We start from the raw sequence: 23,048 nt of genomic DNA on the forward strand, positions 1-23,048 counted from the left end.
AGGAAGGAAGGAAGGAAGGAAGGAAGGAAGGAAGGAAGGAAGGAAGGAAGGAAGGAAGGAAGGAAGGAAGGAAGGAAGGAAGGAGAAAAATTATGGAGTACTTAACTGTTGCACAATGCACTGGAGATACAAATAGAAAATTAAGACGGTCCCTTCTCTCACACTCACATTGTAACAGGGTGAGATAACATGTTTAGGAGGTTTTAGCAGCAAGTCATATGGAAGACCCTTATGGTCTTTAGGACATAGTGGCAAAACAGAGTGATATATCTTCTTTCATATGATTTCTATTAATAAAACCATATCCATTTCCAACATTGAGCCATTTGTCCCAAGGGAACAGTCAAAGTTACTGCTTGGCCCTATAGAGGGAGGCCAGGTAGATAAAAGTGGAGAGAGAGAGAAAGAGAGAGAGCGACTGATACTGATATGGATAAAGTCTTCTATTCAGGAAGGAATGTGGGGGATAAAAGTATTTGCACTGTCTTAGCATTTATCCTGAAAGAGTCCTAGAACAAAGACCATAAAATGATATAGCTAGAAGAGAGCAAACCCTCTTACCAAAAAACATCTGGACTTCATTGTCTCTTAAGTAATGTCATTGTCCACAGCACTCCTACAAAACAGCCTGGGTTGTGGGGGTTGGGAGAGGAAGACCTCCATGTGGAGGGTGACAGTATACAAAGAACCTGTTTCCAGCACAGCTTCACACTAGGTTTTTCCCCCATCTATTTCTTTTTTAAGATTTTATTTCACCAAATACAGGGAATAAAAATTTTCCATGTAAGTTTTTGAAGTTATAAGATCCAAAATGTCTCCCTCCCTTCATTCTTTTCCTCTTCTCAGAGATGGTAAGCAATTTGGTCTGGGTTATGTATATATGTATCATCATGCAAAACACATTTCCATATGGTTCATTGTTGTAAGAGAATACTCATATAAGACCAAACCCCAAATAAAAACCCAAATAAACTAAGATGAAAAATAGTCTGCTTTGATCTTGCACTCCAACTCCAACAGTTCTTTCTCTGGAAGTGGATAGCGTTCTTTGTCACAAGTCCCTCAGAATTGTCCTGGATCATTGTGTTGTGTTTTTTTATTTTATTTAATTTGTTAATTAAAAAACTTTTTCCATGGTTACATGAATCATATTCTTTCCCTCCCCTCCTCCCAACCCCCTCCTGTAGCCAACACACAATTCCACTGGGTTTTATGTGTGTCATTGTGGATCACTGTGTTAGTGAGAGTAGCTAAGTCTTTTCACAGTTGATCATTCCACAATATTTCGGTTACTGTGTTCAGTGCTTTCCTGGTTCTGCTTACTCCTTTCTGCATTAGTTCATGTAGATCTTGCCATCATTTCTTATAGCACAGTAATAGTCCATCACCATCATATATCACAATTTGTTTAGACATCCCCACAATTTCCAATTCTTTGCCATCACAAAAAGGGCTACTATAAATATTTTCATATAAGTAGGTCCTTTCCCCCCCTTTTTTAATCTCTTTTTCTCCCATCCACAGTGCAGCCAAAATGGCACCGTATGCACCTATTGGAACTTCACCAGTGCTACCCAGGCAATGAAACAATGGTACGTTCTACAGTCCACCAGCATCCTCTCTCAGGTGCCCCTGGAGGAGAGGGTTCAAATGGGCTACCCAGCAGATCAGATGATCCTAGCCTGCCTATTTGGAGCAGAACCCTGCAATCACAGGTATCGACACCTCTTTTTCCCCAGTTGTTTACTCCTCCTCCTTCTCTTCCTCTTTCCCTCCCCCCAACATTTCCACCAAGTCATAATATTCATTGACTCATAGGTTTCTAGAATAGAAATGAACTCCAAAATTCATGTGGGCCAAGTCTGATACATAATCCTCTATAATAACCATTAACTTAATCACTCAATAAATAATAAGAGCTCAACAAAAAAAAAATAACTTGGAATAATTCAAGATTTGCAGTGTGTTTTCTTTACATTCCTAGAAAGTGTATCATGTAAGCATTATTATGCCAATTTTACAATTAAAAGAACTGAGTCCCAAACAAGTTAAGTGACTTGCCCATGGTCATACTACAATAAATGTCAGAGCCAGGATTTGAACCAGGAGAACAAGGTATCTCTTGCCTTCAATCCTAATTGCACTTGTTCTGCTACACAAGTGCTTATAACATGCAGGGCATTGGTAATATAAAGTTGAAAAATGGCACTGTCCCCATTATATTCCACTGGAAGAAATGCATGTACCCAAATATAAGATAGGATATGAGAGGCAAAAGAAAGGGCAAGACAAAGTGCATAAGGAAAATTTGAGGAGGCAGAGATCACCTGTGGCATTTTATATTCTTGGGTCCAAATATCACTGCAGATAGCAACTGTGGCCATGCTCCCTGGAAGGAAAGCGATGGCAAATCCAGACAGCATACTAAAAAGCAGAGACATCGCCTTGCCAACAATGGTCAAAGCTATGGGTATTCCAATAACAGTGTATGGCTAGGAGAGCTGGACTATAAATAAGCCTAACGAAGGTCCTGGGTTCAAATGTGACCTCAAACACTTTCTTGAGGTCAAAGACCAAATAAAAGTGAGTCATTATTCTTCAAGGAACAGTGGAAGGGCACTGATTCTTGAGTCAGAGGACCTGGATTCAAATCCTACATCTTTTCCTTAATATTTATGTGATCCTGAGTAAGTCATTTAACCTCTAGTCCTCAGTTTCTGCAACTATGGAATATGGAAGTTGGACTAGATGATCTGTGATGTCTTTTCCAACTCTAGATCTAGGAAAATGAAAATTAGCCTGTAGCTAGACAATTCCCTTGCAGGAGAAACTTAGTTTTAATAACACTTAACAATAAAAGCATATGGGGTAGCTAGGTGGCTCAGTGTATAGAAAGCCAGGTCCTGGCTTCACATCTGGCCCCAGACACTTCCTAGTTGTATGATCCTGGACAAATCACTTAAGCCTAGTTGCCTAGCCCTTACCACTTTTCTGCCTTGGAACCAATACATAAGGGTAGCGTTGTGTTTTGTTCTTTTAATAGTAAAGCATAGTACAGCAGAGAAGGAAGATAGATGGGGCTCCGATGTTTAAAATATTTTTTCCTTCATGTTTTTGCCACAGAAGGTATATGCACTTCAAAACAGAAAATTAGAGAGAGAAATGAAGGCAAAATACATAAAGATCAAAACTCCCAGTAAAACTACCTTTCTCAGGATTCCCCAGGAATAATTTTGCTCCTATCTATTGAAATTCTTATTTAGGTAGAGAAGATGATAAAGTATCTAACCATGGCTAATACTAGTACCACTGGTAAACCACAAGGGGGAAAGTGATGTGTAAAGTCATAATCACACTCACTAGTAAGTGGATTTGGTTAAATTTAGGGTAAATGCTTTGGAAAGGATTGTTTGGATGTCTGTTGCCTTAAGCCAAAAGTTATTGTTTTTAAGGCTCAGAAAGAGAGAAAGTTCTAAGAGGAGGTCAACATAGTGAGTAAAGAGTCCTGGGTTCAACTGCTCTTTATTTTGTGTATGATCTTGTGATCATTTAACTTCTCTGAGACTCAGTTTCCACAACTATAAAATGAAGTGGTTGTGCAAGATGATCTCTGAGGTCTCTTCTAGCTACAAATTTTAAAAAGAGAGAGCCTCCTCCAAGACCGGCTAAGAGAGAATGAAACATCCCCTGAGCCTTACTTTGAAAGAGGCTGAGAAACAGAGAAAGAGCTCTCCCATCTATAGTTTTATGAGAGAGAATGAATACAAAGGTTTTTTTCCCTCTATCTCTGCCTTTTCTAATACCAGTCACTCACCAAGGCTCCTCAAATCTGCTGCTTCTCTTCAGTTTTCTATATTATTTGAAATTTCAGTTCACAAATCTCATCTTATCTTCTTCCCTACTATTTCCATGATGGGACCAAATTAGAAGTACTCCTTGTCCTATTATCTCTGGGGAAGTTATCTAAGGGAAGTCTACCCTTTGGCCTTGCTTTTTTTTTTTTTTTTTTCCTGTTCTATATAAGTTAGCGGGCTATGTAGCTTGATTTACCCTGTATGTAGTTTGTTTGGATATATGTGTTTGTTTGTTATCTTCCTCCATTAGGTTGTAAGCTTGAGGACAGGGACTGTAGGTCTTCATATAAATTATCAAGAGGGTTTTAACAGTCCAGTTTGTGGTTGACTAGATGCAATTGTAGATGTTTGTCTAGGGAGGGACAAAAGGGGCTGGCTTTAATTCCTCCCTTCCCCCAAATATTAGTGAGGGCATGCACCTCACCACAGTGGCAATTAATGATTGTTAATTGACTAATTAAACTTAATAAGGCTGTGATTTGTGAATTTTCATAGGGTCATGAAGACCTGGTTCAAAGTCTTTTTCTGATACTTAGAAGTACAGAACTCTGGCTAAATCCTCTACTCTAACCAAACAACCTAAGGCAGGCGTGCCTCAGGAAACACCCTAGGTCTTATCTATTAAGTCATAGATGAGTTGTGAGATCTTTTGATGGAAGGAGTTCCCCACAAATCCCTGTGGTTGTGGAAAAAGGTAATAAAACCCCAAGAGCCTTCTCTGTTAAGGCTTACAAAGTACTTTGTATATATTTTCTGATGTGGTCCCGTACTGTAAGTTCTACAAGTATTATTATCCCCATTTGACAGAAGAAGAAACTGAGGTTCAGAAAGATTAAGTGACTTGTCCATGGTCATCTAGCTAGTAGGTACTGGAGGCAGAACTTAAACCCAAATATCCTTCTCCCGACTACAAGTCCAGTATCCTTTCCACTGTGCCAAAATGCTTCTCCAAAGGAGTCTTAAATCCATCTTAATGAAATTACTCCTCCAATTGCTCTTATTATTCTTAGACATATCAAATATAAAAATAATAGACAAAAGCATTTGCCATTAGTAAATCTTTCTTGAAAACTCCAATAAGTATATATCAACTTCCCCGGGTCAACTGAAAACCAAGCAGCATATGCAAATTATGTTGATATTTCCTTTTCATGATCTCTTTTTGCTTTCTCTTTTTCTTAGAAATAGGTTTCTCTCTTTCTTCAATTTGTCTTGTATTGATTTATATGTTTCTGTTGTATCCCCCAGTTGAATGTAAGTCCTTTGAAGGCAGAGACTGTCTTTAATTTCTGTCTATATAATTTTCAGAGCTTCCGATGGTGCCATATTATCCCCATGTTAGGGTTAGTAGCCTATCCATTATCTCAGCCCTACAGAGTTGCTTTGAAAATCAAACAACATAATATATATGAAGAACTTTACAATTCCTAAAATACTGTATAAATTTTAGCAATTTGGAATAAGCATGCATTAGGCATTATTAATGCATTATGCATTAGTTAGCATTTAGATGGAGCCCTGTGGAAATGCACATTTCATAGGACAAAATTTTAACAGTTGAGTTATTTCTGAAAATTAGATGGAGAAATGCTTTGCCTATTTCTAGATCATCTCTGAACTATCAGATTTGACTGATATATTGGTTTTGCTGCACAGCTTTCTTTTTCCCTTTCTTTTTTCTTCTTTGTTGCAAGGACTAGCTCCCTGGGTCATAAAGGAAGGACATATTTGGGAATGAAAGAGATGCAAAAATGAAAGACTTTGGGGATACTAAGTAGCTCAGTGGATAGAGTGCCAAAGCTGGAGTTGAGAGGACCTAGGCTCAAATCTGGTATCAGATATTTCCTAACTGTGTGATTCTTTTTTTTTTAATTTATTTAGAATATTTTTCCATGGTTATATGATTCATGACTTTTCCCACTCTTCTTTCCTCCCCCCTCCCGGAGCTGACAAGCACTTTCACTGGATTATACATGTATACATGTTCAAAACCTATTTCCATGTTATTCATATTTGCAATAGAGTGATCTTTTAATATCAAAACCCCAATCACATCCCCATCAAACCATGTGATCGATCATATGCTTTCTGCATTTCTACTCCCACAGTTCTTTCTCTGGATGTGGACAGTGTTCTTTCTCATAAGTTCCTCTGGATTGTCCTGGATCATTGCATTGCTGCTAGTAGAAAAGTCTATTGCATTTGATTGTGCCACAGTGTTTTATTCTCTGTGTAAAATGTTCTGGTTCTGTTTCTTTCACTCTGCATCAATTCCTGGAGGTCTTTCCAGTTCACATGGAATTCCTCCAGTTCATTATTCCTTTCAGCACAATAGCATTCCATCACTATCAGATACCACAATTTTTTCAGCCATTCCCCAATCGAGGGACAGCCCCTCACTTTCCAATTTGTTGCCACCACAAAGAGCGCAGCCATAAATATTTTAGTAAAAGTATTTTTCCTCATTATCTCTTTGGAGTACAAACCCAGTAGTGGTATGGCTGGATCAAAGAGCAGGCATTTTTTTAAAGCCCTTTGCGCATAATTCCAAATTGCCCTCCAGAATGACTGGACCAATTCACAACTCCACCAGCAGGGTATTAATGTCCCAATTTTGCCACATCCCCTCCAACATTGATCAATTTCCTTTGCTGCCAATCGGCTGGGTATGAGGTGGTACTTCAATGTTGTTTTTAATTTGCATTTATCTAATCAGGAGGGATTTAGAACACTTTTTCATGTGCTTATTAATAGTTTTGATTTCTTCATGTGAAAACTGCCTATTCGTGTCCCTTGACCATTTATTGATTGGGAAATGGCTTGATTTTTTTGTACCAGCTGTGTGATTCTTAGAAAGTCACTGAACCCATTTGCCTAGTCCTTGCTGCTCTTCCATCTTAGAATTGATACTAAGACAGAAAATAAGAGGGTTGTGGGTTTTTTTTTAATGAAAGACTTCAACACATTTTTTAAAAGCAGGAATAAGTAGTTCAAGTTATAACTTCTCCATTGTATTAGAAATTCTTGGGAGGCAGTGGGTAGAGAGCCAGACCCTCAAGATAGAAAGTCCTAGGTTCAAGTGTAGCCTCAGATGCTTCCTAGCTGTGTGACCCTGAACAAATCACTTAACCCCAACTACCTAGCCCTTACTACTCTTTTGCCTTGGAATGGTTACTTAGTATTGATTCTAAGAAAGAGGGAAAAGGCTTTAAAAAAAAAAGAAAAAGAAAGAGAGAAAGATACTAGGAGATGAGCATTTATCTAATTCCTTCATATTAACATCTGTGTGTGACCACATCTGGATGTAATAAGAAAGACATTCTAGTTCCTACTGCTGTGTTCATAATTTGAATCCTACTATGAATCAGACCCAACCCAACTCTGGAGAAAGACTGAAGGGAAGAAAGAGGACAGGATTGAAGCACTGATCAGTGATAGCCTCCAAAGGGAATCCTCATGTCCATTTAGGAAACATTTTCAATTGCATTGAAAGTGATTGTTTTGTATTATTTAGAAAACAAGTAATTGAGCATCAGATGGGGCACCATTCCTAGTATTTGGCTTGGGAATCTGCAGGGACTGGCTGGACAGAACTGCCCAGAAAAGGAGCCTGTATATGTGACTGCAGATCAGCCAAGCAATGCTGAACACTTATAGTACTGGGAGAGGGACTAGTCTCCTGAGCCACTGGTCCTTCCTTTCCAGAGACAGCCTTAGTTCAGAGGCTGAAGGTAGCCCATCCCAACTTGGTGCCTGCCATGGCCATTCAGGAAAAGGAAGTAGATCATCCTGCCTGCTCTTAACTCTCCTCTGAGGTCTTTTTAAGGCAATTCTCTACCTGTGGCTAGACTGGAAAAAGCTGTGTTGAAGGAAGGGGAGTGCCCATGAACTGACAGTGCCTTCATCTTTAGATAAGTGAAAGTATGGTACAGTGGATAGAAATCTGGATCTAGAGACAGGAAGACCTAGGTGCAACTCTGGGCAAGTCACTTAGCCTTTCTTACTTCAGTTACCTCATCTGCAAAATGGGGATAATAATAACTGTAGTACCTATTTCACAGGATGAAATGGGATAATGTATGTCAAGGATTTCACCAACACTCAAAGTATATATAAATAGAAGACCTGGATTCACATCCTTCCTGGGACACTTATTAGTTGTGAGACCCTGGACAAATCACTTAATTGGGAAAATGGAAATAATTAATAGCACCTGGATTGTTGTGAGGCTCAAAGGAGACAACGTACAAGCTTAAAAAGCTAAAAACTTCCCTAAGACTTTTGGGATGCCAAAGCTTTAATAGCTTAAAACTGTGCTAAGGCTTTTGAGACACCCTGTATGTAGTGTTTTGCAGATCTTAATGGACCTTATAAATGCTAGCTATTATTATTAAATGTTAGTTATCATTATAATTGTTTACACAAATATTGCATTTTATTGTTATAGATTTTATAAATATAAGTTATGTGATATATAATATAAATATATGTTTTAATATAAATATTATAACATAGAATTTATAAATATAAATAAATGTTATAACTGAAATCCATGGAGAATCCACACCTCTAGCTTTGAGGGGAACTCGCCTTTAATTTTCTTAGCTGTTTTGCTATTTTTTCCTCAAGCTTTCTTAGCTACTGGCTGTGTAGGGCACTTCCAAGGGGATGAAAACTGGCCCTAGGATCATAGCAGCATAGTTTTACCTACCAGAAAGGATATTAGTGGATAGCAAGTCTGATCCCCTCATTTGACCAATTTTAAGATCCAGACAAGTTAAATTACTTTCTCAGGGTCACATGGCTAAGAAGAATTTGAGATGAAATTTGAACCTCTTCATTATATCATATTCACTACCTCTCCAATCAGAGGATCTGGGTTCAAGTTTCATGCTTATCAATTGGGGAACCTTAGCTACATCACTAAACTTCTCTGGCCCTCAGTTTCCCCATTTGTAAATTGAGTGGGTTGGACTAGTTGACTTCTGAGGTCTCTTTCCAGCTCTGTAGTTATGAGCCCAAGTATCCACCAGATATAACAGCCAAAAGACACATCCTAGAGAGATTTTTTTTCTTGCCTCATCTTATTTCACCCTCCCTTTGTGGCTTTGGCACCTTGAGTTGTTCCATAGGAGTCCATAAAGCTGCCTTTGCTCTCAATAAACTGCTTTATCAATGAACAAATAGTATGTATTTGCCCAAAGTGGGGAGCAAAGCAGAGATTACTGACTCAAACTGGAGTGGCCTTTTGGGCCCACCCTGCCTCTCTCGCCACATTATTATGTCTTCTGGGCTTTAGTACAGCATTGGGAACAGCATGTTCTTACGAAGGGAGAACACCCAGAAGGTGTGTCTTCTCCATCAAGGAAAAACCTGGCTTTGGTTCATTTTGCCAACCTCAGTCCTCAGTACTTCCTCTCCGCATTGGGATGCTGGGTCAATAGCACACTTGGTTTACTGTTTGGGGGTTTGCAGATTGGAGGTCACCCCAAGGCCCATGCTGAGAGTGGAGATTGTCTACCCCAACCTGATGACCCAGTGAGAAATCCCTGACAGTATCACCCTGTCCTCTTTCCAGGACCCACTTGACTAGCCCAGTAAATACCTCTTTCCTGTCCCCTGGAGCTCACAAGAACCTTCATCATCATTCACATGGCCCCAGTACTGGGACAAATATAGGCAGGAGGAAGAGAGGAAGATTTGTTTGACCAAGGCTGATATTATATTTCAGTTCCCTCTATTTGCCTGGGTTCCCAAAGTCTCCTTTCCCAGCCCCCCTTTCTTGAATCTGTCATTTTCCTTTGGCAAACAATATTAGTGACATTTCAATTTTGCCAAGACCTAGAGCAGGATTGACTGGAGTCCTGTTCAAGGACAGGGGCAGTGTAACATGAAAGGGTTAAAAGAAATGACACCTGTCACCAGCAGGCTTCTCACAGTCTTTATTCTATTATGCTCTCCTTCCAACAGGCTTCAGGCTTCTACTTGCTCTCTCAGGTTTCTGCTGTTCCAGCCCCTCAGCCAGAAGCAATACACATATTTATCTACTCTCTACCAAGGTAGCTCATTAAGGGAAGCCCATGGTCAACAAAAATAATTTTGACAAGAGCCTGCCTCTGGAGCCAGGGAGGAGAATTCTCTCTGCCTTCCATATTTTTTCTCAAAGTTACGTTGCTCTTCTCTACACTTATGTCCTCTTACAGGATAGAGGAGGGAGAGTTTGGGGTGATTTATCCCCTTGGTCCCCCACACTCCCTCTCTCCTCAATAGAAAGGTAGAGACCCACACAGACAGAATGTGGCACACATTGTCTGACATAGTCACCTGTCAGTTGTTTTTGCATAACCATGATTCGTGTTACAAGGAAAGGGTTCAAACAATTCCTTGCCCACGTTAGAGCTGAGGTGGAAGGAATAGAACTCCAAAATGACTCTGATGTAAAAAGAGAAAGCTTGCAAAAATCTAATTTAAAAACAAACCCAGGCGGGGGCAGCTGGGTTGCTCAGTGGATTGAGAGCCAGGCCTAGAGACAGGAGGTCCTGGGTGCAACTGTGGCCTCAGACACTTCCCAGTTGTATGACCCTGGGCAAGTCACTTGACCTCCATTGCCTACCCTTAGCACTCTTCTGCCTTGAAGCCAATACTCAGTATTGACTCCAAGATGGAAGGTAAGGGTTAAAAATAATAATAATAAAAATCTAGGGCAGCTAGGTTGCTCAGTGGATAGAGCACCAGACCTGAAGGCAGAGGTCCTGGGTTCAAATTTGACCTCAGATACTTCCTAGCTGGGCGACCCTGGGCAAGTCCCTAAACCCCAGTTGCCTAGCTCTTGCCACGCTTCCACCTTGGAACAGATAGTAGCAATTCCAAGATTAAAAGTAAGTGTTTTTTTTAAAAAAGCATTTAAATTTCTTTAAAACCCCAAAAGAGAAAGGCGAGATTAGAAAGTTGTGGAATCTCTTCTGGCAATTTACAAGAAATCTGAGTTAGTACAGAAGAAATGAATACACGGAAATTCTCAAATCCATCCCCCTATCCTCTAATTTTAAGCTCTGGCAATGAAGAGGAGCAGTTTGGGGTTCATCTCTGCCCCATTCTGATTAAGTCAAACAGGGTGGTCTAGGACTGAGGAGTCAACAGACTTGGTAGAACAGCAGCAGTGAGGCTGGGGCTGATACCAAGACCCAGCCTGGGCATTTAGATATCTACAGGGCAGTCCTATCACTAATGAGCACTTTTTTTTAGGAACTTCACTGCAGTATTTCACCCTGACTATGGAAACTGCTATGTCTTCAACTGGGGCATGAGGGAAAAAGCCCTGCCTTCCTCCAACCCTGGAACCGAGTTTGGTAAGTTGTAGAAATAGGCAAGGGCCGTCCAAGGGACAATCATGTGTCAGAACTTTGGCTTTTCAACTCTGGTATAATCCAGCAAACATTCCTTAAGTGCCTCTGTTGAACTGGGCATTGTATCGTTCAGGTGATGGAGATAAAAAGGTAAGACCAAAAGCATCCCCTGCCTCAGAGAAGGAACCCACAGAAGTGGAAGGCTTCCTATAGAATCCCCAGCTTCCTTCAAGACCCAACTTCTGGTATCACCTGAAGAAGACCCCAGGTTGTTGGCACTCTCCCAGTCCAGAAATTCCTCCATATCAATTTGATTATACGTTCTTCATATGTACTTATGTAAATGTTAGATCTCCTGGCCTCCCAGTACAATGTAAAAGACTTCTTTTTTTTTTTTTTTAACCCTTACCTTCTGCCTTATGATCAATACTAAAGAGTGGTTCCAGTAAGGGCTAGGCAATTGGGGTAAAGTGACTTGTCCAAGGTCACCCAGCTAGGAAGTGTCTGAGGTCAGGTTTTTACCCAGGACCTCCCATCTCCAGGCCTGGCTCTCTATCCACTGAGCAACCTACCTGCCCCTGTACTAAGTTGGTTTTTGTTTTTTAAACCCTTACCTTCTGTCTTAGAATTGATACTAGGCATTGATTCCATGGCAGAAGAGCAGTAAGAGCCAGGCAATGGGCAGTTAAATGCCCAAGGTCACATGGCTGTGAAGTGTCTGAGGCCAGATCTTCCATCTCTGGGCCTGGCTCTCAGTCCACTTAGTCACCCAGCTGTCCCTGTTGGCTTTTATATATATATATATATATATATATATATATATATATATATATATATTTTTTTTTAAACCCTTAACTTCTGTGTATTAGTTCCTTGGTGGAAGAGTGGTAAGGGTAGGCAGTGGGGGTCAAGTGACTTGCCCAGGGTCACACAGCTGGGAAGTGTCTGAGGCCAGATTTGAACCTAGGATCTCCCGTCTCTAGGCCTGGCTCTCAATCCACTGAGCTACCCAGCTGCCCCCTGTTGGCTTTTAATAAATGTTCAATTGGTTTTACTTCTAACATATGGAGCAGAAATATCAAATTCCCATCTAAGACTTAGGAAAGTAGTAAGAAAATAGGAAGCCAAGAACCATAATCTCTTTTTTTTTTCATCTGATTTTTCTTACTGTAAAAGTTCCTTTAAAAATCGCCTAAGGGGACAGCTGGCTGACTCAGTGGATTGAGAGTCAGGCCTAGAAACAGGAGGTCCTAGGTTCAAATCTGGCCTCAGATACTTCCTAAGTGTATAATTCTGGGCAAGTCACTTAACCCCCATTGCCTAACCCTTACCGCTCTTCTGCCTTGGAACAAATACACCGTATTGAGTCTAAGCCAGAAGGTAAGGATTTTACAAAAATAAAAATAATTAAATCATCATTTAAGGGGCAGCTAGGTGGCACACAGTGGGTAGAGTGCCAGACCTGGAGTCAGGAGGTCCTGGGATCAAATCGGGCCTCAGATGCATTCTGTGTGACCCTGGGCAAGTCACTTAACCCCAGTTGCCTGGCCCTTACTGTTCCTCTACCTTGGAAACAATATTTAGTATCAATTCTAAGACAGAAAGTAAGGGTAGTTGTTTTTTTTGTTTGGGGGTCGGGGTGTGCTTTGCAAGTACATTGACTACAGTAATATAAAGTAATAGCAAAGAAAATAGATATTTTAAAGTACAAAATTAAAGTCAAAAGAAGACAGAGTAAAAATGTTACTTTCTTATCTTTTTAACATTTATTTCCTATTATTTTCTTTATTAATAAAATAATAGTTTTTGAGTTACCATTTTTATCAATTATAATTTTATATATAACATAATATAATATGTAACATAGCAATAATATAATACATATGATTTGTTATAAATAAATAATAAAATATAATAAAAACCCTTATCCAAAGGAAACACATTCCTATATTAGCTATGTCCAAAAATCTGTCTGGTTCTCCCCTCCCCTCCCCGCCACTACCCTTCCTCCTTTTCCAAGAAGGAAAAAAAAAAGCATTACAGTATTGTATTACATTAGTAGACTCTGAGTCAGGAAGAGCTGAGTTCAAATAGTCCCTCAGATGTTTACTAGCTGTGTGACCTTTGGACAACATGTTTAACTCTTAAAACCTTATTTTACTGATCTTTAAAATAAGGCTAATAATAGCAGCTGACTCAGAGTTTTTGTGAGAGACAAGTGAGAAAAAATACATAAAGTTCCTTGTAAACCTTTGAAGTGCTATATAATTGGTATCTATTAACTACTATTATTCCAAGGCCAGGGATCCATCCTAATGCAGTGCCCTGGTCTCCTAGCATCTTTTAAAGGATGCCAACATGGCATCTTTATTTTTCTCTTTTTCTCTCTTTCCTTTTCTCTCTTCTTTTTTATTTTCCTTTCTTCCCTCCCTTGTTCCCTCCTTCCTTCCTTCCTTCCTTTCTTCTTTTCTTCCTTCCTTCCTTCCTTCCTTTCTTCTTTTCTTCCTTCCTTCCTTCCTTCCTTTCTTCTTTTCTTCCTTCCTTCTCTTCTTTCCTTTCAAGGTAGGATAAAAAATTGTGGAAAAATCCGGCCTTCTACCTAGTCAGGCCTTGGGAAACCAGGAATTGTCAAGGTAGAGTAATAGTACCATATTTAGTCATTTTCTCAGGAACCACATATGAAACAGAATAGTGTTGGAGCAGGGACCCAAGGCCCAGATCTTACTTGAAACGATCTTTCTGTTCCAAAAAGATTTCTGTATTAGTCAGAGTCTTGTGATATCAATTATTTAAAACATTATTTAAAATTTAAATTTAATTTAAATTAAAAAATTTTTTCTTGTAAAAATCATTTTTAAATTATTTAAAACTCAAGGATGGGGATGTGGGGGGGCTGAGTGGCTCAGTGGATTGAGAGCCAGGCCTAGAGACAGGAGGTCCTAGGTTCAAATCTGGCCTCAGACACTTCCCAGCTATGTGACCCTGGGCAAGTCCCTTAACCCCCATTGCCTAGCCCTTACCACTCTTCTGCCTTAGAGCCAATACACAGTATTGACTCAAAGATGAAAGGTAAGGGTTTTAGAAAAACAAAACAAAACAAAACAAAACAAAAAAAACTCAAGTATGTTTCTTACTTAAAGCAACTTTGCAATGTGACTAACAGGTTACTGGACTGGGAATTAAGGGATCTGACTTTGGGTTCCTGCTGTGCCATTAGGACATTTCGAGTCCATTCACCCATCTAGTCCTGTTTCCATCGCTTTAAAATGAGAATGTTGAATGTGATGATTCTTAACATTTCTTCCGGTTCTAAATTCCTTTTGTAAAGAGAATCATGACCTGCTAACTTATATGGGTTAAATCTGGATTCTCGCTAAGGGGTCCCAACTGGTCAAGACTCCTTGGCTGGACCTTCCTGGTCTACCAAAACAAAATATGGGTCCCACTTTGCAGAGTGGGTAAAGGAAAGGAGTGAGGAAGGACGGGGGGACAGGCGTTTCCTCATGCTATAATCGTACGTCCACGGGTCTAACTGGGAGCCGCCTCTGCTTCAGAGGCTTTCACCCTGGACCAGCCTTGAACCTGGATCCTCACGCTTTATCATCTTCCTGTGCAGGCCTGAAATTAATCTTGGACATCGACCAGCAGGATTATGTCCACTACCTCACCTCCACGGCTGGCGTCAGACTGATGCTCCATGAGCAGAAGGCCTACCCTTTTCTCAAAGATGGGGGCATCTATGCCATGCCTGGGACGGAGACCTCCATCGGGGTGCTGGTGGTAGGTGCTGGGGAACCCTTGACCCCCTTATCCTCTGAAAGAAGCACTGAAGTCGGGCCCACGGCCAAGGCGATGCCAGCCAAAACTGCTGCAGATGAGCCAGGCTCCTGCTAGAAAGTGGGAGGCGTTGGCAGAAAGGGAGTGTGTGAAAAGCCTCCTGTTCCTGGTCAGGGCTCTTTGTAGAAGGGCAGTCGGTACACGGGTCTTCTCCAAATCTCTCCCTGTTCCCCTTCCACCGGAGCTTCAGGGCTCTGCTCACTCCGGGGAGGGGGCCTCCCTGCAGCGTGCCCCCCAGCCCCATCTCGAACTTCTGTCTGCCTGCTGTGGCCGCGATGGCTCCCGTCACCCCCAAACTGAGCAGAACAGCCGTCAGAAGAGGCTTCGATGTAGTGTAATCCTCGTGCCTCACACAAGGCCCTTCTGGTTTGGGCTAGCTTGGCTTTCCCAACAGCAAAGGCTCCCAGAGGCTTCCTTCCCTCGCTCTGAAGTATGTGATGAACCTTGTTCCCCTTCTCTCCCCCAAGGCTGCTCTTCTGTGTTAGAGTGGAAAGGGGATGAGAGGGCAGGGACCTACTTGCCTTCCTCTGTCCCCTCAGAGCCTAGCACAGTGCCTGCATCTAGTAAGTGCTTAACTGATGGTTGTTGACTGTTCCTTTGTTTAACAAATACCTGGGAGTGGGGGAGCTCAGGGGATTGAGAGCCAGATTAGAGACAGGAGATCCTGAATTCAAATTTAGCCTCAGATACTTCCTAGCTGTGTGACCCTGGGCAAGTCACTTAACCCCCATTGCCTAGCCCTTGTGACTCTTCTGCCTTGGAACCAATATGTAGTATTGATTCTAAGACTGAAGGTAAGGATTTTAAAAATTAAAAGAAAAAATAAATACCTTTTGGGACAGCTAGATAGTGCAATGAATAGAGCACCAAGCCTAGAGTCCAGAAGACTTAGGTTCAAATCTGGCCTCAGACACTTCCTGGCTATGTGACCCTGGGCAAGTCACTTAACTCCAGTTTCCTAGCCCTTATTATTCCTCTGCCTTAGAACCGATTCTTAATATTAATTCCTAGTCAGAAGGTAAGGGTTTTAAAAACAATATCTCTTTAATGGGGAGCCATGGAAGATTCCTAGTGGAAGTATATTAGAAAAATAAATTAATTTGACAATATGTGAAGGATGAATTAGAACCAAGATTTTTCACCTATTTGTGGCATGGTCCTTTTTGGAGTGAAGCCTATAGACCCCATCTTAGAATAATGTTAAGTGCATGAAATGTATGCATTTATACAAAGAAAACGAGTTCTATTGAAATACAGTTATCAGCATATTTAAGAATTTCAGAAAAATTGTTTAAAGTTATAATTACTTTGAAGTTAAGAGCCCCTGTGCATGTGTATATGAGAGAGAGAGACAGAGACAGAGAGAGAGACAGAGACAGAGAGACAGAGACAGAGACAGAGAGAGACAGAGAGAAGAGACGGAGAGAGAGGAAGGAAGACAGAGAAGACAGGCGATAAACAGCTCTAACATTGCACCTGTCATTAACTGAGCTCTCTGACTTTGGGCAACTCACCCTCTATGAGCAGTCAACTTCCCTATCCATAAAATGGGTGTTGAACTAAAATCTCTCCCAAATATCTGTGACTGCTGCTGTGGCCTCTGAGTGAATAGCAAATAGTCCCAGAGCCTGGAAGCTTAATCTTTGTTCTTCTGGTGTTGGTGGGATTGAGGCAAAAAATGACCTAGCTTTCTTAACTTTCTTACTTTTTTGCATATGTTGTATAAATGACTGATCGGAAGGGTGTGGTGTTTTTTTTTAACCCTTTCTTTCTTAGTAACAACTCTAAGACAGAAGGGCAGGAGCTAGACAAACAGGGTTAAGGGACCTGCCCAGCATCACACATCTAGGAAGTGTCTAAGATCATATTTGAACCCAGGTCCTCCTGACTCCAGACCTGGCCCTCTATCCACTGTGCCACCTATCTGCCCCTAGTTCAGAAGGTTCTTAAAGTGATTTGAATAACCAGGAACTCCCTAGAGTTGTTAGTTCCTTTGTTAATTCATTCATTCAACTCATTTATTAAGCACTTACTGTGTACTGTATGCTTATTGTAAAGGCATTATGTTAGGTACTGGAAATACAAAGACAAAAGCAAAAATCTCTGCCTTTAAGGAACTTACATTGGCCTAAGAATGTGCTCTATTTGGGTTTCAGGATAAACTGGAGCGGATAGGCGAGCCCTATAGCCACTGCACTATCAATGGATCTGATGTCCAGATCCCCAATCTCTACAGTGAGTTTAACACATCCTACTCAATACAGGTAAGGAATTTAGATAATAAAAGGTCTGGTTGCTTGGGGACTTAGTATACTATCATTATTGCATAGAGAACAGTTATTTGTGATAAGATATCTAAGTAAAATGAAATACTGATTACATTTAATTATTAACTAACATTTACTGATAAGTATATCAATTTGAGAATAGAAATATAGGTTATACAGGCCAATTAATGAGCAGGAAAGAGAAATGCTGGCACTGATTGTCTGTTAGGGTATGGCGGCATTGGCACTAAAATGTTGCTAAACTTCAACTTTCTGCTAATCTCTCCAAATATCCTCTTTAAGACCTCAATCATCACCATGATGCTTTCAGGGGACATAATAGAATACTACCACTCTGGATTTGGAAGGAACCTTAGAATTTAGCTATAAATATTTGTGTACATATATATATATATCCTTCCTTTCTTTGATCAGTTCAGATGAGGGTGAGGTTGAATGAAGTATTGGTTGTTCTTCCCACCTGCTCTTCCTTCTTTGCATAGATTTCTACTTGAGCACCCTTATTATGTGAGATAATTATCCCTAACTTCTCATTCCCTTCCCCTTTCACCCACCCTCCAATGTATTCCTCTTCCCCTCTCTTTCCAATCTTCTCTTAAAATCATAATAGAACCATTCCCAGGCTTCAGACTCTTTCTATGATCCTGATAATGAAAAGGGTTCAGAAGACAGAGAGAGAAAGAGAGAGAGACAGACAGACAGACAGACAGACAGACAGACAGACAGACCAGCATTGGAACTCAACACTATGACCCTTAACTTAGTCTCTAGAAACTCTTGCCACCCCATCACTCTCCAGTAAGATTCCTCTGAGCCAAGCACAGGAGCGCATTAGGAGGTCAGTGTGGGTTTTCCCCATCCTTTCTCTTAGTCACAGGAAATAATCCTTTTATGATTAGCATGTGATCTTTTCTTGACACTTGCCAAACAGACTCATCAGGTAGGGGAACTTCCCCTCCCCAGTTTCTGGCATGGCCAGGTTTTTTTGTCTCTTGAATGCATTCATTCTTGGCCCTAGAGCAGTGATTCCCAAAGTGGGTGCCACCGCCCCCTGGTGGATGCTGCAGTGATCCAGGGGAGTGGTAATGGCCACAGGTGCATTTATCTTTCCTATTAATTGCTATTAAAATTTTTAAAAGTTTAATTTCCAGGGGGGCTAAGTAATATTTTTTCTGGAAAGGGGGCAGTAGGTCAAAAAAGTTTGGTAACCACTGGCCTAGAGGGACCAAAGGGTTGGGTGGTTGTTAGGTATCAGGGGCCTACTGGAGCCTATCTTTTGGCCCTATCAGTCTTCTCCCAGAACTATCATATGGAATGCCACAGATGCCAAAAAGCAAAAGTATTTGAAAGACATGCATTCTGGGAGATGTAGGGTGGGCTATTAGAAGCCACAATAGAATGGAGACAAGAATTGGACTAAGTCTCTGAATAATCAGACTGCACATGCTATGATCAGGTTGGTGCTAGATTTTATCTAACCCTCTTGACTATCTCTACTGACCCAGCCCTTGCCCTGAGCCAGAAATCCAAGGGTGAGAACTTTGTTGTAGTATAGGGGTAGTCTGTGGAGGGTGCTGAATAATAGGCTAAGAAGATTGTACTTTATTCAGTAGGAAGCAGGGCACCATTTAAGATTTTTGGGCAGGGTAGTAGCATCATCAGATGTATGCATTTTGGATACTTCAAAGACCTGTGATTTTATGATCACAAGTATTGAGTCAATATAGACCACATGCCACCTAAGTGGATGATTTTCCCACATTGCAATGATCAAAGAATTTGTCATCCAATGGCCATATTCCCCACAATAATGAAAATTTCTGAACTTAGACTAGTCCTCAGATAATAGACATATGCCACTGGAGTCAGTGTTGGGAACAGTAGTCTACATTTACCTAGCACTTTACAGTTTGTAAAGCCCTCTCTTTATAAACCCACTGGGAGATGGGTACAAGTATTGTTATATCTATTTTTCAGTGGCTTAGGCAGGATATATATACGTATCTTGCCAGAGTTTAAAAATTGAAAGAGAAGGCTCAAATCTAAGTGTTCTGGCTCCAAGTCCAATGCTTTTTCCTCTATGCTATCCAAGAAAAATTATCTTGGCCTTTTTGTATAGGATAAATTTGAAGGAATAGAGATTGTAAGTTGGAGTCCAGTTAGAAGACTAGCATAATAGTTCCAAAGAGCATTTTGTTCACTAAAGACATAGTTGCTAAAGGTAAAAAATAAAATGCCTAGTTCAAAACTGATTCCTCTAGAACTCAGTGATGGATTAGTGTTAAAACGGGCGAGAACTCAACCCTTCAGGGCTTCATCCTGAATTTTTAAGTGCTTAAATTGCCTAGAGAATTCCTAGATTAGCCCAACCCTCTCCTCCTCTGGACTCCCTGCCTTTACTGCTGCCCCCAAAAGCTTGAGATTTTTTTCCCTAAGGTTACCAGGCCCATTTCCAAAGGACCAAGTATCCCAGGGATACTTTCTCAGAGATGGAGTTGTACAAGGCTCTGGGATTCAAAATGAGTAGACCCTTCAGCTGTCTATAGTCACCACATGCAGTCTATAGGTTGAAACATGACCTCAGTGGGAAATGAGTTGTGGTTGACTCACATCTGAGCTTTGCAGTTTAGACTTAAAGCAGTAGAAATATTCTTCAGCTTCTTGTTTGATAAGCAACTTCTAAAGGATATTTTGTTATATCAGAAAGAACACTGTCTTTGGAGCCAGAGAACTTGTATTCAAATCATGTCCCCAACCATTATCTCCCAGACCTGTCCATATTCTGCTAAGGGTGCTAGATTAGGAAGCAAGAGGACTACACATTAGTCCTTATGCTGACTCAGATTGTTCCATGACATCGGAGAGGTCCCTTTGCTTCTCTGCATCATATTCTTAACCGTCTGCCTTTTCCCCTTCTTCCCTTCCTCTCATCCTTTCTCCTTGTCTGGTAAGTAAGGGCTGTTTCATTGTTTTTGTTGCCAAAGCCATAGGTAAGATTCAAAAGATTAGTAGCTGTACTCTGTCTCTGGGAAGGAAGGTATTGCATCATGACGGCTATGACACCAGGGTCATTTGGACATTACTTTTCAGAAAAGGGTCAAGGAGACCCATAACAAAGCCTAAGCCAAGCAGCAAAAATGTCATCCTGCTCAACAGGCCCAGTCAGCAGCCCACATGCTGACCCAATGACCAAAGTAGAATACCTTCTCAATTCAAGTTTACAAATATGTATTAAGCAACCTCTATGTAGTGAGCTGACCGATACTGTGGGGAAACATACTCTCAGTGTTCCCGGGACTCTCCTGGACTGTAATGAGTTCAAGAGCAAATGCCTAGTTAATAGAGGGAATGCCTAAATGAAATCTCTGGTCTGTTCCCTCAAAAGACAAATGTAGAGGGTATTGTATAAACACTGGCTTTGCAAAAATAGATACAAACCATCAAATGCCCTCAAAGTACTTGGTATCTGCAATCTAGTTGGGGGAGCATGGAATAGAACAAATAAATAAGTCTAATGTGAGATTTAACAAGGAAAAAATCACTTCTAGCTGAGGTAATCAGAGAAGGCTTCCTGAACAAGGTGATGCCTCAGCTAGACTTTGAAGGAAAGAAAGAATTTCATAAGGTAGAATCGTAGGAGATCATTCCAGGCAATGAGAGACAATAGATACAAAGGCATGGAGGGGATGAGAAAAGGCAGATTGATAAGGAAAGTTTTCTCATGTTATTGTTACTCTGCTATATGTGGGTCTGTCCTTATGAATTGTAAGAATTTGGGTCACCTGTCTACCAATGGGATATTCAGTGGTCTCTCCTATTTGACCAGAATGCTGAATAAATAAAGAGTACGTGTGGAAAGATATATTAGAGTCATATTGTAAAGGGTCTTGAATTCTAGACTGAAAGTTTTTATTCTTTCTTAAGAGATGCAGGGGGAAGCGGGGAGGGAGGGGGCAAGCTAGGTAGCTCAGTGGATTGAGAGCCAGGCCTAGACAGGAGGTCCTAGGTTCAAATCTGGCCTCAGACACTTCCCAGCTGTGTGACCCTGGGTAAGTCACTTAACCCACATTATCACTCTTCTGCCTTGGAGCCAATACACAGTATTGACTCCAAGATGGAAGGTAAGGGTTTAAAAAAAATTTTTTTAATTAAGAGATACAGGAGCCACTGAAGGTTTTAGAGTAGGGCTTCTTAACATTGGTGTGTGTCATAGATCCCTCTGGTTCCTGGTAAAGCCTATGGCTCCATTCTCAGAATATTTTTTAACTTATTTTTCATTAACTAGCATTTATTTTATCTCCCTCCAATCTTCTTCCTCCCCCAGTGGAAAAAAAAAAGAACTTACAACAAATATGCACAGTCATGCAAAAAAACAAAATTCCTACATTCTCCATAACCATGTCTAAAAATGTAGTCCATTACCTCTCTGTCAGAAAATGAGTAGTATGGTGTGTTGTTGGTCCTCTAGAATACTGGTCAATCATCACATGGATAAGAGTCTTAAAGTTGTTTGCTTCTATGGTGGTATTGTTATTATTATATAGTATTATACATGTTAGTATAATATAGTATAATATTTTATAGTATAAATTGTTTTGGTTCTGCTCATTTCACTCTGCATCAGTTCATATGAGTCTTCTTAGGTTTCTCAGAAACCATCCTCTTCATTGCTTTTTTCTTTCTTTCTTTAATCCTCACCTTCCATCTTAGAATCAATACTGTGTATTGGTTCCAAGGCAGAAGAGTGGTAGGGGCTAGGCAATGGGGGTTAAGTGACTTGCTCAGTCTCATGGCAAGTAAGTGCCTAAGGCCAGATTTGAACCCTGGACCTTTAGGCCTGGATCTCTATGCCCTGAGCCACCCAACTGCCCCCACCTTCATTGTTTCTTGTAGAACAATACTATTCCATTATATGCATATGCTATAATTTGTCTAGTTATTCCCTGATTGATGGGCAAAGTAATGTTTTTAAATACATAAAATAAAATGCATGGGATTACCGAGGAAACCAATTATATTGAAATTCAGTTATCACGATATTTTAAGTCAGAGAGAGTCAGAGACATTCCCAGATCCCAAGTTAGGGCCTTGTTTTAGGCTGATCAAGATGGGGGTGCAATGTAGCTTGTACATCGTCAAATTAGCCTGAGAGCGACATGAAGGATGGAATGGGAGCCGCAGAGATAAGATGCAAGAGAAACCAGTGAAGAGCAAATGGCAAAAAGCCAGGAAGGAAGCAATGAAGACCTAAAGGTAGTGGGAGGCAGTGGAGAAAGACTGAGGCGGTGAGAGGAGCCCCCCAGGGAGGGCGGTCTCTGAAATCAGGGTCCAAGAAAGCTTCCTCCTGGACAGAGCTCCCCGTGGGAGGGTCTGTGGTTGGCCTTCATCCCCATCCTTGTCCCTTTCCCAGGCCTGCCTTCGCTCCTGCTTCCAAGAACACATGATTGAGACCTGTGGCTGTGGTCACTACTTGTATCCCCTTCCTAAGGGGGAGAAATACTGCAACAACCAAGACTTTCCTGACTGGGGTGAGTGTTTGGGTCCTAGAGGGTGGCAATGCCTGCCTCTAGACCTGGGTTTGCAACTGGGTATCACAGGCTTCGGGGTCCCCAACTAGCGAAGGAGGTCCTTAGGTTGACTCAAATTGATCAAATTGGAGATCTAGTCTGATTCAGTTTCAAGTAAGTTCAGAATACATGTGCTGTTTGCAATGTGCTAGAATT

General features: G+C 40.9%; 1 protein-coding gene across 1 annotated transcript in view; it reads left to right on the top strand.

The window, feature by feature from the left end:
- The window catches only part of SCNN1B (sodium channel epithelial 1 subunit beta), a 37,263-nt gene that overhangs the window by 6,105 nt on the left and 8,110 nt on the right, over window positions 1–23,048 (top strand). The window contains exons 3-7 of the mRNA XM_044657296.1: window positions 1,525–1,715; window positions 11,100–11,203; window positions 14,817–14,980; window positions 17,194–17,301; window positions 22,736–22,853. Coding sequence (XP_044513231.1) covers window positions 1,525–1,715; window positions 11,100–11,203; window positions 14,817–14,980; window positions 17,194–17,301; window positions 22,736–22,853 — 685 coding nt within the window. The remainder of the gene's footprint in view (window positions 1–1,524; window positions 1,716–11,099; window positions 11,204–14,816; window positions 14,981–17,193; window positions 17,302–22,735; window positions 22,854–23,048) is intronic.

Source organism: Gracilinanus agilis, chromosome 1 (genome assembly GCF_016433145.1).
Source record: "Gracilinanus agilis isolate LMUSP501 chromosome 1, AgileGrace, whole genome shotgun sequence".
In the NCBI taxonomy this organism is placed as follows: Eukaryota; Metazoa; Chordata; class Mammalia; order Didelphimorphia; family Didelphidae; genus Gracilinanus; species Gracilinanus agilis.